Source organism: Trachurus japonicus, chromosome 3, assembly GCF_045865225.1.
Source record: "Trachurus japonicus isolate A0001 chromosome 3, Traja_1.0".
Lineage (NCBI taxonomy): Eukaryota > Metazoa > Chordata > Actinopteri > Carangiformes > Carangidae > Trachurus > Trachurus japonicus.
The window spans coordinates 38582674-38608025 of NC_140909.1; the positions used below are offsets into that span (position 1 = coordinate 38582674).

A 25352-nucleotide genomic window follows, 5' to 3' on the forward strand; every position below is an offset into this window, starting at 1 on the left:
AATACTAGTCTGAACACACCTTCTAATAGATTTTTTAATATATTATTTTCTACACTGTAGACTTATTCCAGACAACAGAAATATAATGAATACCTATGGAATTGTGTAGTAAACAAAGCAAAAATATTTCATATTTCAATTTCTGTGCCCACATGTTGCTTCACTTTGCTTTGCTTTGCACACTTGGCATTCTAAGTGAGAAAATAAATAAATAAAATCAAATCAGCAAATTGATTTGCCAGTGAGACACTGGCAGCCTGTCTGCTTTGGTATGGGATGGCAGAGTGGTCCAGTGGGTAGCCTCACTGACCTCCGCTGTGCAGCGTTAGCATGTTCTCCTTGTGTCCATGTGGATTCTCCAACTTCCTGCCACTGTTCAAATTCAGACGGGTTAATTGGTGTCTCCAAATGTGAGTGTGTGAGGCTGTTCATCTCTATGTGTCAGCCCCGTGATAAACTGGTGGTGACCTGGTCAGGGTGTACCCCGGCCTTCTGAAATGCCAGATGGGAGCGGTTCCACTTCAGGCTCACAGGTTGCAGGAAAGCAGCAGGACGATTCCTCTGGTCTGATGAAACCTGGACCAAACTGTTTGGCCTCAGTATCTGGGTGGAACCAGACGTGATGCTGAGAACTGATTGCTCCTCTCCCTGATTGCTCAGGTTGGATCACAGACTATAAATAAAGATGGACGTACTCTGTGACACTACACAGGTTTCCATTCCATCCAATGAGAATAACGGTGTTTCAACAGTTAACAGTAACAGTTTCCCCTGTTATAACGCTGTTACCATTACTGACAATAAAATGTGCCATTACTTGACTCAAGAAGTCCTGTCACAGAATCATACACCTGTTAAAGTGTACGTTTTACACACAGGGGGTTAGGGTTGTTTTTCAGTCCATCACCTAGTCGGAAAAAAACTGTTTATCTGGAACTAACCAACTCACTCAGTATTCCTCCGCACAGGCAGACTCCATGATGCTGCTACTGTAGTTCCAGATAAACTGGAGGTTAGGGTCATGGTTAGGGGGTTAGGGGGTGAGCTTTTTTAAAAGTAACACAACAGTTACATTTCCTGGTAATTAGTTACTTTTAAAATGTAATTCAGTTACTTTTTGGGGAAAGTAACTATAACTAATTACCTTTTTAAAGGGATAGTTCACCCAAAATTCAAATTTCACTCATTATCTACTCACCCTCATGTCGACTAAGGGCTGGGAGAAGTTTCAGAGTCCTCTGTGCCTTCTCTGAGTTACGGGCCCTGACATGAGAAATTGTTCCGCCGGTCAGTGCAAATTTCTCACAGGAAGAGCAGTGAACTGAGACACTGGGAGCTTCCGCTACAAACAAGCTTAAAACATAGACTTAGGCTATTTAATTTTTTTCGGAACAATTTTTATGTCGGGGCTTCAATACAAGAGGGATATTACAGACGAGCAGCATGGAGGTATTTGGATGTTTTTTTTTGTGTGTCTTTTTGGACGAAGAAAACAACCATTATATGGACTTAGAACACGGCTCTCTTGAATACTCGATTCTGATTGGTCAATCACCAATATTCTGCGGTGTTTATAGAGAGCCTAAGCGGAAGCAGGAAGTAACGGTCACCATGGGACCTCAACTCTGAAAAACTCGCCATTCAAATGAACGGGACTGAAAATTTTATTTCGTGATCCGTTTGAATTGTGCCATGAGAAAAAAATATGTCCTCTACCTGTTTAAAACATCACGTTTCATCCCGAGAAATCAGCCGTTTGTTGTAAAGCTATTGTAGAATAACATTCAGAAGAATCTGTAAGCAGAAAGACTACAAGTCGCGTAGGTGACGTCACACACCAAATGCCGCCCTTTCCCGTGTCAGATGGTGACGTATTTTCTGTGGGACACAGATCTGTAGTCCGTAGAGCGGTCTTTACACAAAATACATTCTTCTGTTGCTGTTTTATGATAAACGGCTGATTTCTCGGCATGAAACGTGATGTTTTAAACAGGTAGAGGACATATTTTTTTCTCATGGCACAATTCAATCGGATCACGAAATAAAATTTTCAGTCTCATTCATTTGAATGGCGAGTTTTTCCAGAGTTGAGGTCCCATGGCGCCGTTACTTCCTGCTTCCGCTTAGGCTCTCTATTTCTCGATAGACCACTGCTGAGCGGACCGTTGCTAGGGACTCCATAGCAACGGCCGACTCTGCATGTCCGGTCACGGCCGCTGTTTTGCTGAGCCTCCTCCCGTTCGTGCATTTGAAGCCTTTGATAATCAATCAGTGGATCAATGGATTACCATACACGTTACGATGTATTTTGTGTAGTCGTACCTGTCATAAACAAGAGATTATGGGGTGCGTTTGTGTCGCGGAGCTACAGAGAGGAGAGGAGCTGCGACACGGTCAGAAGTTCTGATGCAAGTTTACTTTTCAGCCACGATGTGGAAATAAGGAGCCTCCACTCTCCCTGTAACAGGTTACAAGTCGTTTATCTAACATCACAATTAGTCCGAAGCTATTTAATGACGGTAAAAATGAAACATAAAGTAAATATCCTGCATACTTTCTCTTTTCTGTGCTGCGCTGGTCAGAGCGGCGTCCCGAGCAACGGTCTAATTTTACATGAATAAAATCTCTTTTTATCATTATTTTGTGTTACATTATTGAATGATTTAGTTGTAGGCCGTGTTCTAAGCGGGATAATGTATAGTTGGTCGGTTGTTATGGAGAAATAACAACCTCCGAACTATACATTATCCCTTACAAATACTGCTGCGCGGACCCCCCTGTAACTCCGAGAAGGAACGGAGGACTCTGAAAATTCTCACAGCCCTTAGTCGACATGAGGGTGAGTCTATCTATCTATAATACAGTACATACTCACATTTGGGGACAGACTCTAGTGGTTATTAGAGGAACTGCAGGTTGGTCCTTCAGCTTCAGAGGATAATGTTTGCGTTGGACAGAGGACCATCTCTAGGAAAAATCTAGGCTGAGTCAAAACTCAGTCAATCTGTCAATGTCATATTTATTTGCATTGGATTGTAACATGAATGCTAAAAGACTGAAGGGGTGTGAACACGCTCTGAAGCATAATTACACACACAGGAGGATAGAAGTCTCTGATCTCTCTCTCTCTCACACACACACACTCACACACACTCAGGACAAAAGGACACATGATTTTACTTCCACATTTTCCCTGTGTATGTGATCCTCCCTCCGACAAAGATCAAACTGCATCGTCACTGCTCTTTTTACTTATAAACATATCAATAGTAGTTTTGTAAGTTTTCATTGCTCTGCTCTGTGATAGTGACAAATCAGTGAATAGTCCCCACAGTCTCCCACACACACACACACACACACACACACACACACACACACACACACACACAGGCCTGAGGCATCCAGCCCACTCTGATTTATGTAACAAGCCTGTCATTGCCTCTTTCAGTCCTTATCAGTCACTCCCAGATGTGCTGGAAAATCTAAGCAGCTACATAATCGTACACACACACACACACACATATACACATACATTGTGTGAGTCATTAAATGCAGTTCTTCTGCAGTAGAGGAGAGAGATACCTCTAATAATAATGATCATAAAAATCTCCTACTCGCGATTAAAGAGTGCTGAGACATTTGAATGTATTTTATACCGACAGTATATTTTACCTGATGATAATCTGGACTGTGTTTCAGCATCACTGAAGTAGAGCTGAGAAATGTTTGAGCTAGCTAGCTGACAGACAGGAAGACACAGGTCAAAGCTGAATAATGTTCACAACACGATTAAAATGAGCTGAGACTTTCACCTGCTTCCTTCTAATTTGGGGACCTGTCTCAGGGGCCACGGTGAATTTTAAAATTTGAGGTCTTTGCTATAATTTGGATGATTTTACTAATATTTGACGGGTCGGATTATAAAGCCCAACGTATGGCCAACATGTGAAGTTTACCCAAGCCTGGTCTAACCCTAACAACCTAAACTTATGCATCATTACACATTAATTGTGTCAGCCAACACACATTACCAGTGTTAGCCAGAGGCTAGTTTTCAACTGTAGTCCTCCGGCAAGATGTTAAAAGGCATGAAAATATACAACAGGAACACAAGGAACATAATACAGAAAAACAGGGACCCAGGAAACATAAAAATTAGCACGAGTATATAACCTATCCAAACAGAAACCAGCAGACAAATGACACTAAATAAGAGACAATTAATATGACACTACTAAAACAAAAACAACAGATAGACAGTAATACACAACAAAATCAGGTAGTAGGATTTTAACCCAGGAGGCCAGTGCAGTGTTGACATGCTAGAACGCAGTGGAGTCCATTTGTGTATGGACAATAGCCTACCGTGTCCGATACATGGACATCTGATATGATTTACAACAGCAGGGAATCTGGATGTCCTACCTCCGAAAAAAAGTCATTTAAAACAAATGTAGTTTTACACCAAGAATGGATGATTTGGTTCATACAGTGATTCAGTGGATCAGGACAGGAAGTGGGTATTAGATGAGACATCAACACAATCTGGTTAATGACTGGGCATAGACAGCTGGTGTAAATTTGAATGGGAAGCAGGTGATGTGGACATGGAGGTGAGGACTGAGCAATCACAGAATGAGAGACGGGTGAGGAGACGGGGAGGAAAGTAAAAAGAGAGGGGGAGGGATGGACAGAATGACAGGAAGCTTGACAGCTGGGAGGTTTTCTGAGCTAGATGAATAATGTGAATGATTTTACAAAGTTCTGTGATTGTGATTTTATGCTGCGCCAGTGCACACCATGTCAAATGGTTCATAGTCCAGAGATGGACAGAGGACGGACACTAACAGTTGTCTTTGCTTTATCCTTTTTTTTCAGATCAAACAATTTCTACCTGGCCATGCTGCTCTTCATGCTGTTTCTGTGCATGCTGCCCACCATCTTTGCCATCGTGAGATACAGACCGTCACAGCACTGTGGACCGTTCAGGTAAAGACAGAGATTTTTGTCCCACACGAAACCCAATGGGCCTACCAGATCAAGTATTATCCTTACTGGAGGACAAGATTGTAACATTCTGTTGTATCAAATTATGAATAAGTATTATCGTATTATTAAGTAGCCTATACATGGTTCGTAACAGGAATACTGCACCTTGGTTAGCATGACTTGGAATGTACCAGGCAATTTCCAAATGTTCTTCCACTTATTACTTCCACGTCTATTTATTTATTATATTTCATAGTGTTTTTTTATCCTAAGTATTATTGCCTGTTTAGTATGTTTTATGGTTTTAGGTATTTTACTGTTAAAGTGCTGTATTTTACTGTACAGCACTTTGGACACCTTTGTGTTTATTTAAATTGTGCAAATGGATTGGATTATTATTGATTTGGTTAAAGTAGCCCCCATATTTTTAGATATTATGCATGAAGCTCAGGGTGTGTGTGTTTTCCTTTCAGTCTTTCTTTGCATTTTCCAAAGAGTGTATCATTGCCTATATTATTCACATGGATATTTTGTAACTCAACAAATCATTATGTGTACAAAACTGTTAGAAAGCCCATGTTGTTTTGTGGTTTTTATACAGACTGTTGTATTATTAATAAGAGTTTAATAGAGGTGTGTGTGTGTGCTGTGTTTTTGTTGATGAGGCAGTTCTTAGGAAGGTATTTCTCACTTGTTTAAAAGGTACCAGCCTTTAGATGATGTGGTCTCTCAGCTTGGATATGACTGTAGGTCTCTTGTGTGTATATGGCGGTCACAGTAATGTGACAGGTTGGTGATGCCGTCTGTAACAAACCAGATGTCATTTTAGTCACAGAAGTCGAGAGAAAGACGGTAAAACGTGGGTCAGGTAAAAAATACGACATCGCCGTGACAACATATTGTCACATGTATTGTTTTGCCTCGTGCTGACGGGCCACTTGTTTACATAGAGGCTTGTTTATGCCGTTACCTGCAGCGGCTGTCGTCCGTCTGCCGTCTGCCCAATTTCATGTGAATGCAGCATGAAAAATACAATTGAGTTGCTTGCGATTTACAACCACAACGCTAGATGGGAGTAATTCCTACACAATGTACCTTTAAGACAATGTGTTTGTTTAGCATTCATCACATTAACCAGTGGAGCGACCAGCTGCAGCCTGATACAGAACTTCAATGTGTGTTTCAGTGGTCAAGAGAAGATTTATGACATCATCTCTGAGACGGTGGCCAGTGACTTCCCCCTGTGGTTCAGTAAAGTGATGAGTTACATTACCAGCCCTGTCGTTGTGCTACCGGCACTGCTGCTGCTGTTGTAAGAACACACACACGTATATGCACACATCCACAAATCAACACGCCACCTTGACTTTTGAATTGCCCCTGTGTGTGTTTCAGTATGCTGATATACTATCTCCAGGCCATTGCCAGATCCCTCAAATTCACCAACAACCAGCTGAGGATGCAGCTCCAGACTGTGAGTTTCTGATGAATCACTCAAGTCTTGTTCTCTACTAATGGGTCTGTTAGGACTGTATCAAAACATGTCAACGTCTCTCAGTTACAGCCCATTTACTTTTCCCAGCTTTCATGACTATCCACAAGTTTCCGAACATCAAAAACAGAAGCCGGTTTTGCTCTTATGGATCTATTAACACCGACTTTTACCTATGGATCACACAAATGTCGTGTGAGAATCCTGTAAAATCATGTTTCTACTCCACCGTCCATGTTAGAATTAGTGACGTGATGAAATTTGAAAGAAATACCAAATTGGACCAGACATACACAGTAATATTGAAGACAGGTTTGAGAACCATGTAGAAGCCCCCCCCCAAAAAAAAACACACAAAAAAACAACAAAACAAAACAACACATGGGAGCCAAGGCCCGATCCAACCTGAATCATTTGTATATTTTTGGGGTTGTTACGGCCCCACCCGTTGAGAACTATAACAGTAAGAGTATACTATGGAAAAAAGCAGTCCAACTTAGCAGCTGAGATATTTTTGGGCACAAAACATGTCTGGATCACATAATGGTTAAATTACTGTTTAAAAACTGTGATGTCATCTGACAAAATGCTGAGCTTTGATATCAGTTGTATTTAGTCTAACTTGATCACTCAGAATAACTGTAGAAGAGAGATTTGCTCTCATATTCAGTCTCTCATGCACATGCACACTTCAATTCAACTTCAACTCTTATTCTTTTCAGTTCAATTCTATTAGAGGCAGGTCTTCATTGGAGTTGATCTTAGTATAAAACCTTGTTTTCAAGTTATCCTCAAATGTTTCAGTTGGCAGGGCCTTTATATCTCCACAGGGTTTCATCAAGTAACCTGTCTAGTTGCTGCTGTCTCTGTTTACATGTTCTTCAGATCTGCTTGTTACTTCAGTAATGGCCTCTCTCTCTCCCTCTTTTCTGCTCTGCTGGATAATATCCAGTTTCAGTTCTGAACCGATGACAGATACCAATGTCTGGTGTTTTTAAATGTGGAACTTTCCTTTAATCTCTTTAGGAGCGGACTGAGGACAAGAAGAAAGTTTTCCAGATGGCTGCAGGTATTTTAGGTTTCCTTTGTGTTTTCCATTCAATTGAAAATGGGTGTGTATTTAGGCCTGATAACAAGCAGTAGTGTCAGATCTAGATCCTGCAGGTGCAGAGAGCAGGGAGAGAACAAAAGAACCTCTAATTACCACAACACCCTTTAAAGGAGACATATTCTGTCCCTTTTCCACAAATTAAAATAGTTCCCAGGTGTCTTAAAGACATGTCTGTGGCATGCTTTGGTCAAAATACCCCAAGGATCAAACATCACAACACTTCTTTCATCCATTCAAAACAACACTGTTCAGAACGGCTTCAGTGTCTGTCCCTTTAAATGCAAATGAACCGCTGCTTGCCCCGCCCCTTCTACCGGTCCTAGGTAGAGGTGGTATTATGCAAATTCAAAAACTAGTTACATCATTGCCAGACAATTGAGGGAACAGCTCATAAAACATGGATTTCAACCTAGGGAGCCTGAAAATTACAGATTTTTTTTAAATTCTCACATTTTAGGTGGCCGGAAGGTAAGAAAAACACCTGAATGTATGTTAAAGAGCCTTCAAAAAGTGATATTTCCGTAATTTGTCCCCTTTAAAGAGTGTGAGTGGTGCTGATGCGGTTGTAGCCCTTGATGCAAAGGCTTGATGTAGCGCTGTTTGTCCCCTGGAAAGACCTCATGGAGGAGGAAAGAAAAGGAACTGTCTATGTTGACCTGACAGCTAGAGGATGGATGGAAGGCTGGAAGAGGGATGTAGGGATTTTTGCAGTCTCTCTCAGGTCCTATGTATAATGGTACCTATATATGACACAACAAGAGAACCATGAAGATGAATTTCTTGGGAGCCATTGAGAGTTGAGTAGTAGAGACAATACGAGGTTGCACTTTGAGTTGTATTCCAGTAAAGTAGTCCATTCTAAAAGTAATGCATGATGGACTAGTTTAAAAGTAACAAGGCTTCTTATAGTAGAACTGGACACTAACACGTGTTACCTCTCTCCCTCAGCGCGATTGCAGACCCCAGAAGCTGCAGCGAACAAAAAGCTGGATCAGCAGGAGAGTGACATCACGAGCCAGGAGGCCTCGATCCACACTCCGTCTCCTCGGCGTAACGGCAGCGTCACAAACTTTCAGTCTCCCGTTCGCCGCGGAAACAGCATCCGCACCATCACCCGGTCAGCATCCAGGGCGGACCTGAACAGAGGGAGCGCAGCTGGATCTGTCAGGAGTCCCACAGTGACCATACTGCCCAAACACCGGCTGGAGCACATACCTAACAGGTCTCCCATACAATACTAATATATTGATCAAGCCAGGCAGGGTTGACTGTGAACAAGTGATGATCTCTTACAGGACAATTTTTAAGCAAATACATAGTTTAATAAGTCAACGCTACCAGTCAAAAGTTTGGACAGTGTTTTTTCTTTATTTTCATTAGTTTCTACATTGTAGGTTCAAACTGAGGACATCAACACTATGAAGCAACACATATGGAATTATGTAGTAAAAAAAAGTGTTCAACAAAGCAGAATATATTTTAGATTTACATTAGATTCTTTGAAGTATCCACCTTTTGCTTTGATGGCAGCTTTACACAAATATAAAAAACAAAGACATACTATGTTAGTAATTAGTAGAAAACTATATACATGTTTGGTCAAAGATATTGCACAGTGTGGGTGGTCATGAAGAACACGTATAAGTGTGGCTTGTATGAGTGAACAAGGTAAAAATACACACATAAATTATGCAGAAAAGAAAAAAACTTTATAAGTAAAGAAAAACCATTGCATGAGAAGGCGTGTCCAAACTTTTGACTGATAGTGAATAGGTGACAGTCGTAACAGGGGCCTTCTCACAGCTTAACACTTTTAATATTGTTTATCAAAGTTATAAAAAAAATGTGGCAATCATAATATTAAAATTGCACTCCTAAAATGTTGTGACCCTACTCTGTGCCTACTTTAGCACTAACCTGATTTCAGAGTTGACTCACTTTCTTTTCACCTTCACAAGAATTAGATTCTTTAGGAAGCTCTGAGTACTTGTAAGTTATGGGAATGTCTTTTTGGCATGTGAAGGTCAAATTCAAACATGCTTCTGATTGGCTGGGGACCATACCAGTAGTTTTGCATGTTTTTGTTCAAATGGCATTATGCATTATATCATCACTGACATTATACAAGTTTTTTTTCCCTTTCTTTCTTTGCAGCCATTGTTGATTAAAGGTCCAGTGTGTAAAATGGGAGGAAAACCGTGACATTTAGCGATCAGATTCTAGATCGCGCCGCTCATTCGCTCGCTCATACTCACCCCTCCCGCCGGCAAAGTGACGGTGGCCTCCGAGGACAAAAAAACTTGTGAAACACGCTCTCTGGTTGGCTAGATTTTCCTTTCGGGCTGCCTTACAAACATGGCGTTGCAAGACGGCGACACTCTCTAAAGCAAGACCCTTGCTATATGTATATATAAAAGAAGAATTATAAGGCTACGAAAACCAAACAAATTTTATTTTACAGCCATTATACACTTATACAAATATAGTCATGGGTAGTATATCCAGATTTTGCCAATAAACAAATATTACACACTGGGGGCCCTAGTCTCGTAGACCGGGCGAAGTCTAACCTCAGCGCAGCTTCGCCACGTCAACGGGGTGTGGCCCAGGTCCATTTCGCAAGATTGGTGGGCCGCGCAGTCAGACTTAGACCAGCGCAAGCCCTCCCCTCGTCCCTCCCACCGGCGCAAACGGTGAAGAGGGAGGAGACAGGGCGGGAGGGAGACAGGAGGAGGAGAGAAAGGCCTGGAGTGGGTTTGACACAGCCGAGTCAGATCTTCACCAATCAAATGAGCTCCTCTCCTCACCTTTAACTGCGCGGCGGGTGATGCGCGCTGCAAGTTTGTCATTTTATACTTGGACATGGACGGAGGAAACAGCGACGCCAGAGGCCGAACCTCTCCCAGGAGGAAACAGCTGTTTTGGTCCGGAGGTCCGAGCTCAGAGTGACCAATAATGAGTTTACTAATATACTTAACCAGGATTGATCTGATACACTGAGAACCGGTGCTCAGTGTAAGAAACAACAACTAATAAACTAATAAAGAAACTCACATTTATTCAAACCCTGTGTAAGCAAGATGAGAGGTGTAGGCTACACTAATCACAACATAAACAAACACCATGAAATCAGCGTAAAGGACGCGCTCTCTCTCTCTCTCTCTCTCTGTCCGTCTCTTTTTTTCTCTTTTTTTCCTGTGATAGAGATGCTGAGTATACTGTATTAGGCTATATACTGACTATCTGATACCGAGGCTGTTGTGGTGGACTAAGAGAGATGAAGATTTGTGTTTTGTTTTTCATTACGGCTGCGTGATGCGGTTGCTCACGCTAATGAATTAATAAGTAAATAAATAAATAAAGCGATCATCACAAGGGCAGAGTGGTATCTCAACACGGCAGCGACATGCAGTCATCCACCCTCAGTCCTGCTTGGGACATCCACAGCTGCTTTTCAGTGCCAGTTCGTCCCTGCTGTGTTAATTCAGGTGGAGTTTCCATTACGCGTGCCACAGCCTTTGATCTCTGCTTTGATCTGACGTCAGATGTGACGGGACAATCTATATAGATATAAATTCACTGTTGATTCCATTAGTTGCATTAAATAGTGGTTATTGTGGATATTTATTGCATTGAAATGTGCCTGGAACTGTGGAGATCTGCCTGTGAGGTCTTGGTGACGTGTGTGCACTGCAGGTCAGTCAGCCAAACTTCCACTGCACCTGCTGCACTTCACCCTGCGCTGAGAGTAGACCTGGTTGGAGGTGGCGAGCTTTCAGCGCAACCTCGGCGGGACATTTTCGCACAAAACTTCCACTGCACCAAGCTGAATCTGTGACGCCTCCCCCTGCTGCGCGGCCACGCCTATCTCACCACAGCGCGATCTACCAATCTTCCAATCTGACTTTGCGCTAGGCTGCGCTGGTCGAAACTTGCATTAGACCAGCTGCGTTACCTTGCGCCACCTGCGCTGCGCCAAGAAACTAGGGCCCTGGACCTTTAATTTCAGTACCTACTGCAGTCAAAATTAAGAGACATTTCAAATCTGTCCATGCTTTTTAACAGCTTGATGCAATAACAAACCAACAATAATGTTATAAGCTGATTCTTATATGTTGTTCTTTCTTATACAGGCCCCCACCATTTCTTAGTGGCCCTAGCGGATCCTGCAGGTCCAAGTCCTACCATCACATGGCGTACAATCCCCCAGCTCGTTATTCTGACAACATCCACTCTGACCCCCTGTACAGGAAGACCATACGCTCCATACATCCCGTGGAACCTGCCGGGTTCATCGCCGCACAGAATTACGGAGGACGGCGCGGCCATACCACCCGCTACGTGATTGTTAATGAGCACGAGCCCAGGAAGAAGCTACTGCGCTCGGCCACTCGGATCCCGCGGCATTACCTCATGGAGGAGCCCGCGGAGATCCTGGAGCTGTACCCGTGCAATATCAAACGCTACACGTCCCGCACCGCCCACCACCAACCACACCCACACCCCCACCCACACCCTCACCGGTCACACCCGTCACAGCAGCATCTGAGTGAAGAGGAGGAGGAGCAGGAAGAAGAAAAAGGCAGGAGAAGGACGTCACTGGGGAAGACTCATCGGCCCCGGTCCCTCTCGGACCTCCACCAGTCGGCGCACTTCTACATCGGTGACCGCGTGGAGAGCCAGGCGTCCATGGCTAAAGACGGCCACTCGGCCCGAGGGAGGTATGAAGCACCAGAAGACGACAGAGAGGACGATGGTGAAGGAGAAATAGACTGGGGGGATTTAGAGTCACGTTCCCGGTCCCAGGCCAGTGTGAGAGGGGCGGACCCTCTTCTTGTGCGAACCAGACATCGCATCCATTCTCCAGGAAGACACTTTCAGTCCCCGGCTAGGACCAGACACATGGAATCTCACGTGAAGCCCAAGACGAGACCGAAGCTGGACGCCCCGCTGACCGAGTCGGACTCTGCCTCCCTGGCCTCCAGCAGTGACCAGCAGAACAGCAGCACTGACCAGTACATTCAGGTTATTCACAACAAGGAGCGGTATCTCAAGTCTGACGCCAAACAAGGAAAGCTGGCCAAAAAGAAGTCCAAGACCAGCTTCGATCTAAATGTCACTGAGTCAAATGACCTGGTCTGTTCCAACGTATGACATCTTTGCTAAAATGTTATATGCTGTTAAAATATTTCTCAAAATATCATATCAATATGTATGTGTTGATACATTGCATTGAAAGCACAGAAAGTATATTATCATACGTGTGTGTCCTGTGTGTGGTCATTGTCTTGTATGATTTTGAATCAGTAGTGTCAGCTTATAAGTTATTGTTGCAATGTGTAATAGCCTACGATAAAACATAAACACTGACAGTGTAACATAAGCTATTAAATGTTATATAGCTTAGATAATCACACTACCAAACACAATAAAAAGCATCTCTGTAAAATAATGAATCAGTCCTGCACTGTGAATAAACATCTGGATTGTAGTAACTGTAGCTACTACACTTCCCAGCTGGCTTTGCTGCAGCAAGCACGGATCAAAGAACAAACCGGGCGGTCTGGCTTTCAAAATAAAATACATGGGACTCGGCACTAAGTTAAAAACGCCGCATTGTGCTCAAATTATCAGATGATATTCGATTAAATGTCTAAATGGTGTTGAAAATTCACATGGAACGTCATTACGGAATAGGTGCATCACCATAAACACACACGTCTGCGACTACGCGTTTTATTTTGAAGGCTAAAAGCGGAGGCGCGTTTTTTCTGGTTGATTTGACGTCTGTGTGTCTTGTGCAGGCAATTCCTCTCGTTCTGGGAATTCATTCAGATACTACAAGCTCCGGTGGTACCTATGAGGCAGATGGGGGCCGTCGTGTAGTCTCAGGCCGGTTTAAATTATTTTCAGCTCTCAGCGCTTGACAGGCGTGGGCGCCGGTTTTCTTTGTCCGCGGAGGCTACGTAACCTCGAAGGGAGCTAGCTGCCTGTTGGTAAACGATGCGTCTTCGCATAGCACATTTCATTCATTTTGGCTAACGCTAGCTTCGGCGGCTCACGCTCACCTGACCGGGGCTCGGTCGACTCGATAACACCAGGTTACTACATGAAGTTTCGTGACACAAGTCATCTACAGTGTGGCTTTAAGTCTCCGTTGAACTGAGGAACAGAAGCGACGTGTGTCCACCACTTAGCCGCTGTAGCGTCAGTCAGTCAGTCAGTCCGCAAAGTGGAAAATTAGGTTAGCTAAGGTGACGTTAACTTTCACCAACTGTCATGGATTATGAACACAAAGCGAAAACAGTGGCCGACTGCCTGCAGGGCTACAAGAGGGATGAGTCCGGATGGAAAGTCTGCAAGAAATCGGTAACTGTCTCTGCTGCTGTTGTGTGATGTGAAACTGTGTGCTCTTCATCCACTCGACCTTTAACACTGTGGTGTGGACAGCGAGTTGACAGGCAGGCTCTCTGATGATCGTGCCACGCGACGTGTGGCCGTGGCCCTCCCACCTGCAGAGCACACCTGAAACCTGACACCTGCAGCAAGAAGAGATGGTTTTTACAAGGATATGCTCAAGGTTCCATAATGACATGAAATCAGCAGGATTATGATTTTTACCTGAGAAACCAAAATCAAAGTGACTGACAGCATCAGGTCTTATATTCCAATGTACAGTTATACATGCTATCAAAACACTCAAACTAAATGAGTTGATTGAGATTAAATGTTAAACATCCACATCAGACAGAACTGATGATATGAGCACAGGCTTGATAACACCACGCTGTAGTTACACGGTCATAGATCTGACCACAAAGGGAAGTGACCTTTTTGACAGTTACCACTACATCATAAAAAACACAAACTTAAAATAGATAATTTGGTTCACTTTTTTTCCCATAATGAAAATAAACATGGGCTAAAAAATCAGGTTGAAACCTAAGTTAGAATCATTTTCTGTGTGAGTTGGTTGTAGCTCATGAGCTACCTGTTGTAGAGAAACACTTCATCATTATCAGATCTACCAGAGCAGTAAAATGCTCTCAGACAGAATCATAGAAACAGAAACAAAAAATCTTGAACTGAGTCCAGAGTTTCCCTGGACTTTTTCAGTTTATGGCCTGGTGACCTCTGAGAGTTTTCATATTCACACTATTGTTCTTCTGTTTGGCCATTTTCTTCCGCCTTTTTACGGTCTTCTTCTAGTCCTTCATACTTTGTGCTATTTCAACAATTCATTTTTTTTTTTTTTTTTTTGATCAAAATTTTATTTAATTCCTCAAAACATTAGGAAAGAAAACAAAAAACATAGTGAATAATACAGGGCACAAGGGAGTGTGATAGATAAACGATAAACAGTACTAACAAACAAGACCACAGTAAAAAAAAAATAAAAATAAAAAAGGGGAACAGAACCAGAGCAAAATTGTAAAAAGATGCTCTGATACCAGCAATAACAAATACTTCACAGACAAGACTCACATACACAAGAACAAAGACAACCACAGACAAACAAGACAAACAGGGCCTGTAGGGTTAGACAACCCTAGAATTTAGAGGAAGAGAGAGAGAGAAGAAAAAAAAAAGGGATAAATATTAAATAAATTAATAATAATAATTATCATAGAAGCTATGACGCGTTAATTTTCTGAATATGCTCGATGGCCTTAGACCAGGTCAGAAGAGACTCAGATTTTGCTCCATTGATTCTGGCAGTAGATCTTTCTAGTAAACAAATATCAAAAAATAAGTTAATCCAAAGTTTATTTAGAGAGATAGCGGGTTCAAACCAATTTTTAATAATAGATTTTTTAGTTGCAGTTGAGGCTGCCATTAAGATCCGCTTCTCCTGAAAAGAAACATACACATTGGGGTTATAACCCAGTAAATAAAGAGCAGGACAGGTAGGAAGAGATTTACCAATGATTTTGCTAACAATATTATTTACATATTTCCAAAAAGAATTAATCAGGGGACAGTGCCAAAACATATGGAGGTAATCCCCTTTCAACGAGTTGGAACAGTTGGTGCAAGCATCATTATCTATCAAATTCAATTTAAATCTGCGTTCAGGGGTAAAATAAAATTTGTGAATGAATTTGAAATGGATTAACTGATGGGCTAAATTCTTTGATGATGAAAATAAATTAAACCATATTGTATGCCAGTCACAGACCAGATCAAGAGATTGTAAAAATTGTTCCCAGCCATATAAAACAGGAAGGGGTTTCAAACCAGTTGAAACAAGTTTGGTATAGATTCGGGAAACTAGTTTGGAGTTTGAGGAGAGCAGTGCTATTATTGGATGAGAGCCGAGAAAGACATCCCAAGGAACCCCATAAGTTTTTAAGGCAGTGCGGAGTTGGAGGTAAAAAAACCATGAGGAACCTGGGATGGAAAAAGAATTTTTAAGGTCTTGAAAGGATCGGAGGCCTTGGTCATCAAAGATGTCACCTAATACCTTGATCCCCTGTTTAGACCACTCGTGACAGGTAAAGGGCATTGACCCGGTTAATAAAGCATTATTGTGCCAGATGGGAGAGGAAGAGTGAAATTTACACGCAATAGACAAGTGCTTTTCAATGCAGTACCAGATAGATAATGTGTTAGATACGATAGAACCCATATGTGATTTAGCAGTTTTAAGTTTAACAAACGAAAAAGGCAAGTCCTGGATTCTGATTGGATATGTCATAGCGTTTTCTATAGCTCGCCAGGGTACTTCTGAAGTGGGATCCAACCAGACTTTAAGAGCTCTAAGTTGAAAAGACCAAAAGTAATGTTTAAAGTTTGGTAGAGCAAGACCGCCAAGTACTTTGGGACGGGAAAGAGTAGAAAGACTTATCCTAGCTCGTTTCCCCTTCCAGATAAAGTTTCTACATAAAGACTCCAGGTCTTTAAAAAAGTTGGTTAGTGGAGGAAGAGGGAGCATGGAAAATAAAAAAGTAATTCTAGGCAGAATATTCATTTTTATAGTAGAGATACGGCCAAACAGGCCACAGTTCAGGGATGACCAGGTATCAAAATCTTTCTTTACTTTTATTAAAGCAGAGTTAAAATTGTCTTTTATTATTTGAGAGATTGTTGGCCTTATAGTGATACCAAGATATGTAAAACCCTGAGGTTGTATGGATACTGGAAAATTTGACAGATTAAGATTTGTAGGTGTGAAGTGGAGGGGCATAAGGATGGACTTTGACCAATTGATTTTATAGCCGGAAAAGAAGCCAAACGTTTGGAAAAGGTTGAGAACGTTGGGTAAGGAGTTGGCGATGTCAGTTAGATACAAAAGAATGTCATCTGCATACAAAGAAATGTAATGAGATGTATTCATAATTTGGACAGGTGTGATGACATTGTTTTGTCTCAATGCAAGGGCTAATGGTTCCAGCGAGAGGGCAAATAGAGCAGGAGATAATGGGCAGCCCTGTCTGGTCCCTCTTGTCAAGAAGAAGTCACAAACACCAGGGTGACCAGTCTGGACACGTGCAGATGGGTCTGTGTATAGTGTTTGGACCATATGAATAAAATAGGGGCCGAAGCCAAAGCGTTTCAACACTGCCAATAAAAAACTCCACTCCACACGGTCAAAAGCCTTCTCCGCATCTAATGACAAAATTGCTGAAGGATGTTTCTCAGAAGCTGTATCTATTACATGTAATAAACGACGAATATTGTCTGAGGCCATCCGACCCTTCACAAAACCAGTTTGGTCAGGGTGGAGCAAAAAAGAAACAACAGAGTCTAACCTTCGTGATAAAACCTTGGCAAACAATTTGAAATCTGCATTCAAGATAGATAGGGGGCGGTAGCTAGCGCATTCGGCTGGGTCCTTACCTTTTTTCAACAGTAACGAGATGAGTGCATTCTTTTGGTCTCGGTGGAAAGAGCCAACATCTAAAGAGAAGTTAAACGAGTCAAAAACGATGGGGCCGATCAACTGCCACAAGGCTGAAAGTAATTCGGGGGGTATTCCATCTAAGCCTGGAGACTTTCCTTTTGGCATTGAGGCCAAGGCATTTTCAATCTCTTTTAAAGTAATCGGAGCTTCTAATAGAGAGAAATGTGAATCAGAGAGAGTAGGAAAATTTAAAGAGTCTAAAAAGGACTCCATTTCTTGGTGATCGTCTGGAGCTTCTGATGTATATAATCTAGAGTAATAACGTGTAAAAACATGATTAATATCAGAGGGAAGTGTGCACAATTCACCAGCGTCATTTTTAATACAATTAATAGAGGCTGTATGTTCTGATTGTTTTAATTTCAATGCCAGGAGCTTGCTTGGCCTTTCAGAATATTCATAGTATTTTTGTCTGGTTTTCAAATGCAGGAACTCAGCATGTGCAGTAGTAAGACACCTATGTTCCAGCCTAGCTGAAGTTAGAAGCCTTTGAGTGGCTTCTGTGAAGTTAATTTTCTGCTGGGCTTCAAGTAATGATATCTGTTTTTCAAGATTTTCGAGGGTCTCTCTATTTCAACAATTCATATATCAAAACGTGCAGCTTTTTTTGAACTTTATCGGCATTACTTTTCTCTTTTTAACTATTTATACTTTTTCAAATATTTAACTTTTTCTGATTTTTTTCAGCTTTATAATGTGTGTGTATTGCGTCTAACGAGCAGAGCTAGAGTGGTGCTAGAGTGGAGAGAGACAAAAAAACATTCTAGAGTTTTTCTGGCTAAACTGTCAGCACGGCCACAAATTAAACTCTAGACAAATTATTTTCTCCAGTTTTGTAGCCACACTTGTCTTCTGGCTAAAATTCTGGTCAAAAATGCAAAGAGACTTAGATAATAATTAGTGTGACTGCTGAAGCAGTCACACTATTGTTCTTCTGTTTGGCCATTTTCTTCCGCCTTTTTACGGTCTTCTTCTAGTCCTTCATACTTTGTGCTATTTCAACAATTCATATATCAAAACGTGCAGCTTTTTTTGAACTTTATCGGCATTACTTTTCTCTTTTTAACTATTTATACTTTTTAAAATATTTAACTTTTTCACAAAAAATCTCACATTCATCAAAGTCTCAACCTCTCTTCTTCACAACTCCACTGTAGTGTAGGGGGTAGGGTGGCCGTTTGCCAACCCTAAGGTCACTGGTTCGAATCCAAGGGAAGAACTCTTGTTATGTTATGTTGAATTCTGCTCTCCTCCCCCGCCTTCAATTGGTTACAGGTGTTTGTTATCTCCTTGATTACTCATACCAGTTTGCAGCACATCATCACATTACAATGAATGACAACAGTTTTGAAAGCAGTGTGCTCTCTGTAGCCGAGTGGCAGAGTAAAGGTTTAGTGATCATATGGTCATGGGTTCGATTCCTGCCTCAGTCTTTTCACTTCATTGCTTGACTTTTGATTCCAATTATTCAGCTGTCATTGGACAGTCTTTGATTCCTCATAGTATAAAGCTCATTGTAACTCAGGTTCTCTGTGGCCATATGGTTAGTGCTCAGCCTGAAATTCACAGACATTTTCATTCTAAGTCATTCAAGCTTGACTCTCAAGCTTTCTTGATGTTGACAGTGTGAAGATCATTAACAGACAACAGTCTCTGCAACTGTGTGTGCACTGTGGCCTAGAGGCAGAGTGGAAGTCTAATGACCATGAGGATGTGGGTTCGATTCTGACCTTGGTCAAACATTTGTATGGTGATCACAGCTTGCACTATTTGCTAATTCTGCAACAGCGTTCAGTTGCTGTCAGCAGTCACACCATTTCCATTCTTGGAAATGCTTTTTCTAGTTTAGAATATTTTTTAAATGCAGCCAGGGAGCTCTCTGCTCTCATTCAGCCCAATGCATTTTTTTCATAGCAGCAGGAGAAGGAGCTCAACTTTGTAACTTGCTGTTAAGTGCTTTTTAATTCATTTTAATTCACCAAAAAATAGTCACAGGTCACAAAAAAGTCCTCTTCTTACTTGGTGTGGCTAATTTATACTAATTTCTTTTTATTTTAAGCATCATTGAAAAATCTCACATTCATCAAAGTCTCAACCTCTCTTCTCTACAACTCCACTGTAGTGTAGGGGGTAGGGTGGCTGCTTACCAATCCTAAGGTCGCCGGTTCGAATCCAACGGAAGAACTCTTGTTATGTTATGTTGAATTCTGCTCTCCTCCCCCGCCTTCAATTGGTTACAGGTGTTTGTTATCTCCTTGATTACTCGTACCAGTTTGCAGCACATCATCACATTACAATGAATGACAACAGTCTTGAAAGCAATGTGCTCTCTGTAGCCCAGTGGCAGAGTAAAGACTTAATGATCATAAGGTCATGGGTTCGATTCCTGCCTCAGTCATTTCACTTCATTGCTTGACTTTTGATTCCAATTATTCAGCTGTCATTGGACAGTCTTTGATTCCTCATAGTATAAAGCTCATTGTAACTCAGGTTCTCTGTGGCCATATGGTTAGTGTGTTAGGTGTTGTGCTATTTCAACAATTCATATATCAAAACGTGCAGCTTTTTTTGAACTTTATCGGCATTACTTTTCTCTTTTTAACTATTTATACTTTTTAAAATATTTAACTTTTTCTGCAAATTAAACTCTAGACAAATTATTTTCTCCAGTTTTGTAGCCACACTTGTCTTCTGGCTAAAATTCTGGTCAAAAATGCAAAGAGACTTAGATAATAATTTTAAATATTTTTTAAATGCAGCCAGGGAGCTCTCTGCTCTCATTCAGCCCAATGCTGAGAGCTCTCCACAACTCTGTCTGTAGTCCAGTTGGTAAGGTGGCCGCTTGCCAACCCCAAGGTCACTAGTTCGAATCCAGGCTGAGCAATCTTGTTATGTGATGTTGAATTCTGCTCCCCTCCCCCACCCTCAATTGGTTACAGGTTTTCGTTAAGAGACGCATTAATTGCTTCTGCCACCGTTTGCAGCACATCTGTGCTCTCTGTGGCGAAGTGGCAGAGTAAAGGTTTATTGATCATGAGGTCATGGGTTCGATTCCTGTCTCATTCATGTCGTACTTTCTGCTAGAGACTTCATTCAAATTCTGATTTGTAGACAAACTTCAAATGGCTCATTTATGATGCTTTTTTAAGCATCATTGAAAAATCTCACATTCATCAAAGCCTCAACCTCTACTTCATCAGAAGTGTTGGAATGGCCTATTGGATAAGGTTCCTGCCATCCAACCACAAGGTCACAGGTTCAAATCCCACCTGAGCAGTCTTGTTAGTGTGTCAGCCACTTTGAACTTTAACCAATACCACTTGGTCTGGTCACATGATCAAACTTGATAATGCATATGCGCCCCCACCTATTCTCTTTACCTCTTTCAATCTTGGTTTGTGTTAACATGTTTCTTGTTTATACCACTGCACTAAGATTGATTTGCACTGGAACTACAGCTTTGAGCTCGTTAACTTCAGAGTGAGACAGAGTGCAGTTCATTAACAGACAACAGTCTCTGCAACTGTGTGTGCACTGTGGCCTAGAGGCAGAGTTGAAGTCTACTGACCATGAGGTTGTGGGTTCGATACCGACCTTGGTCAAACATTTGTATGGTGATCACTGCTTGCACTATTTGCTAATTCTGCAACAGCGATCAGCTGCTTTCAGCAGTCACACCATTTCCATTCTTGGAAATGCTTTTTCTAGTTGAGGTTTCTTGTTCAGTGTTGTACAAATATCAAACTAGAACAAAATTTTATAATCTCAATTTTCCACTGGGAAGTTGTTGTAATCTGAAAGTAGCATGAAAGTCTGTCCCTTTGACCATTATTAGGGCCACGGGCAATCGCACCGGGCACTGGTCCCAACAGCTATGAAATAGCTGCAGGGACCAAAGCAGTCACACTATTGTTCTTCTGTTCGGCCATTTTCTTCCGCCTTTTTACGGTCTTCTTCTAGTCCTTCATACTTTGTGCTATTTCAACAATTCATATATCAAAACGTGCAGCTTTTTTTGAACTTTATCGGCATTACTTTTCTCTTTTTAACTATTTATACTTTTTAAAATATTTAACTTTTTCTACAAATTAAACTCTAGACAAATTATTTTCTCCAGTTTTGTAGCCACGCTTGTCTTCTGGCTAAAATTCTGGTCAAAAATGCAAAGAGACTTAGATAATAATTTAAAATATTTTTTAAATGCAGCCAGGGAGCTCTCTGCTCTCATTCAGCCCAATGCATTTTTTTCACAGCAGCAGGAGAAGGAGCTCAACTTTGTAACTTGCTGTTAAGTGCTTTTTAATTAGTGTGACTGCTGGAAGCAGTCACACTATTGTTCTTCTGTTTGGCCATTTTCTTCCGCCTTTTTACGGTCTTCTTCTAGTCCTTCATACTTTGTGCTATTTCAACAATTCATATATCAAAACATGCAGCTTTTTTTGAACTTTATCGGCATTACTTTTCTCTTTTTAACTATTTATACTTTTTCAATTATTTAACTTTTTCTGATTTTTTTCAGCTTTATAATGTGTGTGTATTGCGTCTAACGAGCAGAGCTAGAGTGGTGTCAGAGTGGAGAGAGGCACAAAAACATTCTAGAGTTTTTCTGGCTAAACTGTCAGCATGGCCACAAATTAAACTCTAGACAAATTATTTTCTCCAGTTTTGTAGCCACACTTGTCTTCTGGCTAAAATTCTGGTCAAAAATGCAAAGAGACTTAGATAATAATTTAAAATATTTTTTAAATGCAGCCAGGGAGCTCTCTGCTCTCATTCAGCCCAATGCATTTTTTTCATAGCAGCAGGAGAAGGAGCTCAACTTTGTAACTTGCTGTTAAGTGCTTTTTAATTCATTTTAATTCACCAAAAAATAGTCACAGGTCACAAAAAAGTCCTCTTCTTACTTGGTGTGGCTAATTTATACTAATTTCTTTTTATTTTAAGCATCATTGAAAAATCTCACATTCATCAAAGTCTCAACCTCTCTTCTCCACAACTCCACTGTAGTGTAGGGGGTAGGGTGGCTGTTTGCCAACCCTGAGGTCACTGGTTCGAATCCAAGGGAAGAACTCTTGTTATGTTATGTTGAATTCTGCTCTCCTCCCCCGCCTTCAATTGGTTACAGGTGTTTGTTATCTCCTTGATTACTCGTACCAGTTTGCAGCACATCATCACATTACAATGAATGACAACAGTCTTGAAAGCAGTGTGCTCTCTGTAGCCGAGTGGCAGAGTAAAGGCTTAGTGATCATATGGTCATGGGTTCGATTCCTCCCTCAGTCATTTCACATCATTGCTTGACTTTTGATTCCAATTATTCAGCTGTCATTGGACAGATCTTGTTATGTGATGTTGAATTCTGCTCCCCTCCCCCACCCTCAATTGGTTACAGGTGTTCGTTAAGAGACGCATTAATTGCTTCTGCCACCGTTTGCAGCACATCATCACATTACAATGGCAACATGCTTATGTCTGTGCTCTCTGTGGCGAAGTGGCAGAGTAAAGGTTTATTGATCATGAGGTCATGGGTTCAATTCCTTACTTTTTTTTTAAGCAGAAGCCAGTGATCCTCTTATCAAAGGTTTTCTTTAACCCTCACATACTGTCTCTGTCTGTAGCCTAGAGGTTAGCTTGCTGGTCTGGAGACCTGAAGGTTGCTGGTTCAAATCTTGCCTCAACAACAATTATAGTGAATTATTTTCCCAGTCGTCCTCTGTTGACTTCTGATAACTTGCTTCATGTTGAAACTGCTGCTCTCAGCCTGAAATTCACAGAAATTTTAATTCTAAGTCATTCAAGAGTGCAGATGATTAACAGACAACAGTCTCTGCAACTGTGTGTGCACTGTGGCCTAGAGGCAGAGTGAAAGTCTACTGACCATGAGGTTGTGGGTTCGATTCCGACCTTGGTCAAACATTTGTATGGTGATCACTGCTAGCACTATTTGCTAATTCTGCAACAGCGTTCAGCTGCTTTCAGCAGTCACACCATTTCCATTCTTGGAAATGCTTTTTCTAGTTCATTTTAATTCACCAAAAAATAGTCACAGGTCACAAAAAAGTCCTCTTCTTGCTTGGTGTGGCTAATTTCTGCACTTTCCTTACTTTTTTTTTAAGCATCATTGAAAAATCTCACATTCATCAAAGTCTCAACCTCTTCGCCACAACTCCACTGTAGTGTAGGGAGTAGGGTGGCCGCTTGCCAACCCAGGGTTTGAAATTAACTTTTTGACCTACTAGCCAAGTGGCTAGTAGGTCAAAAAAGTTACTCGCCAGACAGATTTTTTACTAGCCAAAACCAACAAGTTGCTTCACTATTGTATTTCGACATCAAGTTATATAGCAGTCATAGTTGTACCATATAACAGTCATCCTGTTCTTCTCAATCAATTGTGCTCTGTAGACAATGACCTTTCAACTTTTCTGGAATAACAGTAGTTTATGTGTGGCGGCCTGCCACAGGCTCTCACAGAAGAAAAAAAAAAATATATATATATATATATATATATATATATATATTTATTTTATTTATTTTTTGATGACTTTCTTTAATGGAAGCAATTTCACAGGTAGCAACATGACAGTACAACGTGACATAGAGACTTCCATTCTTCCGTTTTTTCCCCAGTTTTTTATCCCTCCCACAATCCCACCCCACTCAAAGAAGAACAGTATAATAATAATTTTTAAACAGCGCTTCACCAACTCTCATCTCTGCCAGTCAGTCCACCTGCCGTCTCTCTCGCACGCACGCACACACACACACACACACGCGCGCGCACGCACATACACACACAGACACGGGCGCATGGACAGTTGGCACTTTGCCGCTCGTAAACGTTAAATGCGCTATATCGCGCTGATTGTACAGTGTTCAAATACCACCCCCCACCCCCCCATCCGTCCGTCGGATAGTCCGACCACCGACCCCGGCGTGCTAACAGCTAACAGCTACCAGCTAACAGCTACCAGCTGTGCTACAGCAGCTGACTGAACCTCTGGAGCCGCGGCTCGGCTCACGTTAACTGGGCTCGGTGCGTTCCTCTCGGTCAGCTGTGAAGCAGCAGCGGTCTGATAAGCATGATGTCCGTCACGTGTCCCGTTATGCGCGACTAAGTTGTGACATTGTCAGGTGACTATAAACTTATAATACACTGGGGGAAACCCTGGAAACAGATTGGGAGTCTCTTTTTTTCTAGCTCGCCAAGTGGCGAGACAGTTAAAAATCTGTCTCGCCACAGAGAAATCTGGGTCGCAAATGGCGAGTGGCGACCGCTAATTTCAAGCCCTGTGCCAACCCCAAGGTTACTGGTTCGTATCCAAGGGAAGAACTCTTGTTATGTTATGTTGAATTCTGCTCTCCTCCCCCGCCTTCAATTGGTTACAGGTGTTTGTTATCTCCTTGATTACTCATACCAGTTTGCAGCACATCATCACATTACAATGAATGACAACAGTCTTGAAAGCAGTGTGCTCTCTGTAGCCGAGTGGCAGAGTAAAGGCTTAATGATCATAAGGTCATGGGTTCGATTCCTGCCTCAGTCATTTCACATCATTGCTTGACTTTTGATTCCAATTATTCAGCTGTCATTGGACAGTCTTTGATTCCTCATAGTATAAAGCTCATTGTAACTCAGGTTCTCTGTGGCCATATGTTTAGTGTGTTAGGTTACCACTCATGAAGTTGTGGGTTCAATTCCTTCCATGGACATGTTTCTTGTATGCCATTCCGCATGTCTTTGTCAATTTATTCTGCTAATTCAGCATGGTTCAGCATTGGGTTTCAGCATTCACACGCATGTTCCGTTAGGAAATGCTGTTTCTATTGTTCTTCTCAGGCGCGGATTAATGCACAGG

At 41.7% G+C, this 25352-nt stretch overlaps 2 protein-coding genes across 2 annotated transcripts in view; both read left to right on the forward strand.

Moving 5' to 3' along the window:
- The window catches only part of tmc3 (transmembrane channel like 3), a 77883-nt gene extending 64862 nt beyond the window's left edge, over positions 1–13021 (forward strand). Inside the window, exons 17-22 of the mRNA XM_085772511.1 lie at positions 4879–4989; positions 6176–6301; positions 6385–6463; positions 7508–7550; positions 8541–8814; positions 11726–13021. Of these exons, the coding sequence (XP_085628637.1) occupies positions 4879–4989; positions 6176–6301; positions 6385–6463; positions 7508–7550; positions 8541–8814; positions 11726–12746 (1654 nt within the window). The 3' untranslated portion in view covers positions 12747–13021. The remainder of the gene's footprint in view (positions 1–4878; positions 4990–6175; positions 6302–6384; positions 6464–7507; positions 7551–8540; positions 8815–11725) is intronic.
- A 392-nt stretch (positions 13022–13413) lies between these two features.
- The window catches only part of stard5 (StAR related lipid transfer domain containing 5), a 33872-nt gene continuing 21933 nt past the window's right edge, over positions 13414–25352 (forward strand). Inside the window, exon 1 of the mRNA XM_085772452.1 lies at positions 13414–13961. Within this exon, the coding sequence (XP_085628578.1) occupies positions 13872–13961 (90 nt within the window). The 5' untranslated portion in view covers positions 13414–13871. The remainder of the gene's footprint in view (positions 13962–25352) is intronic.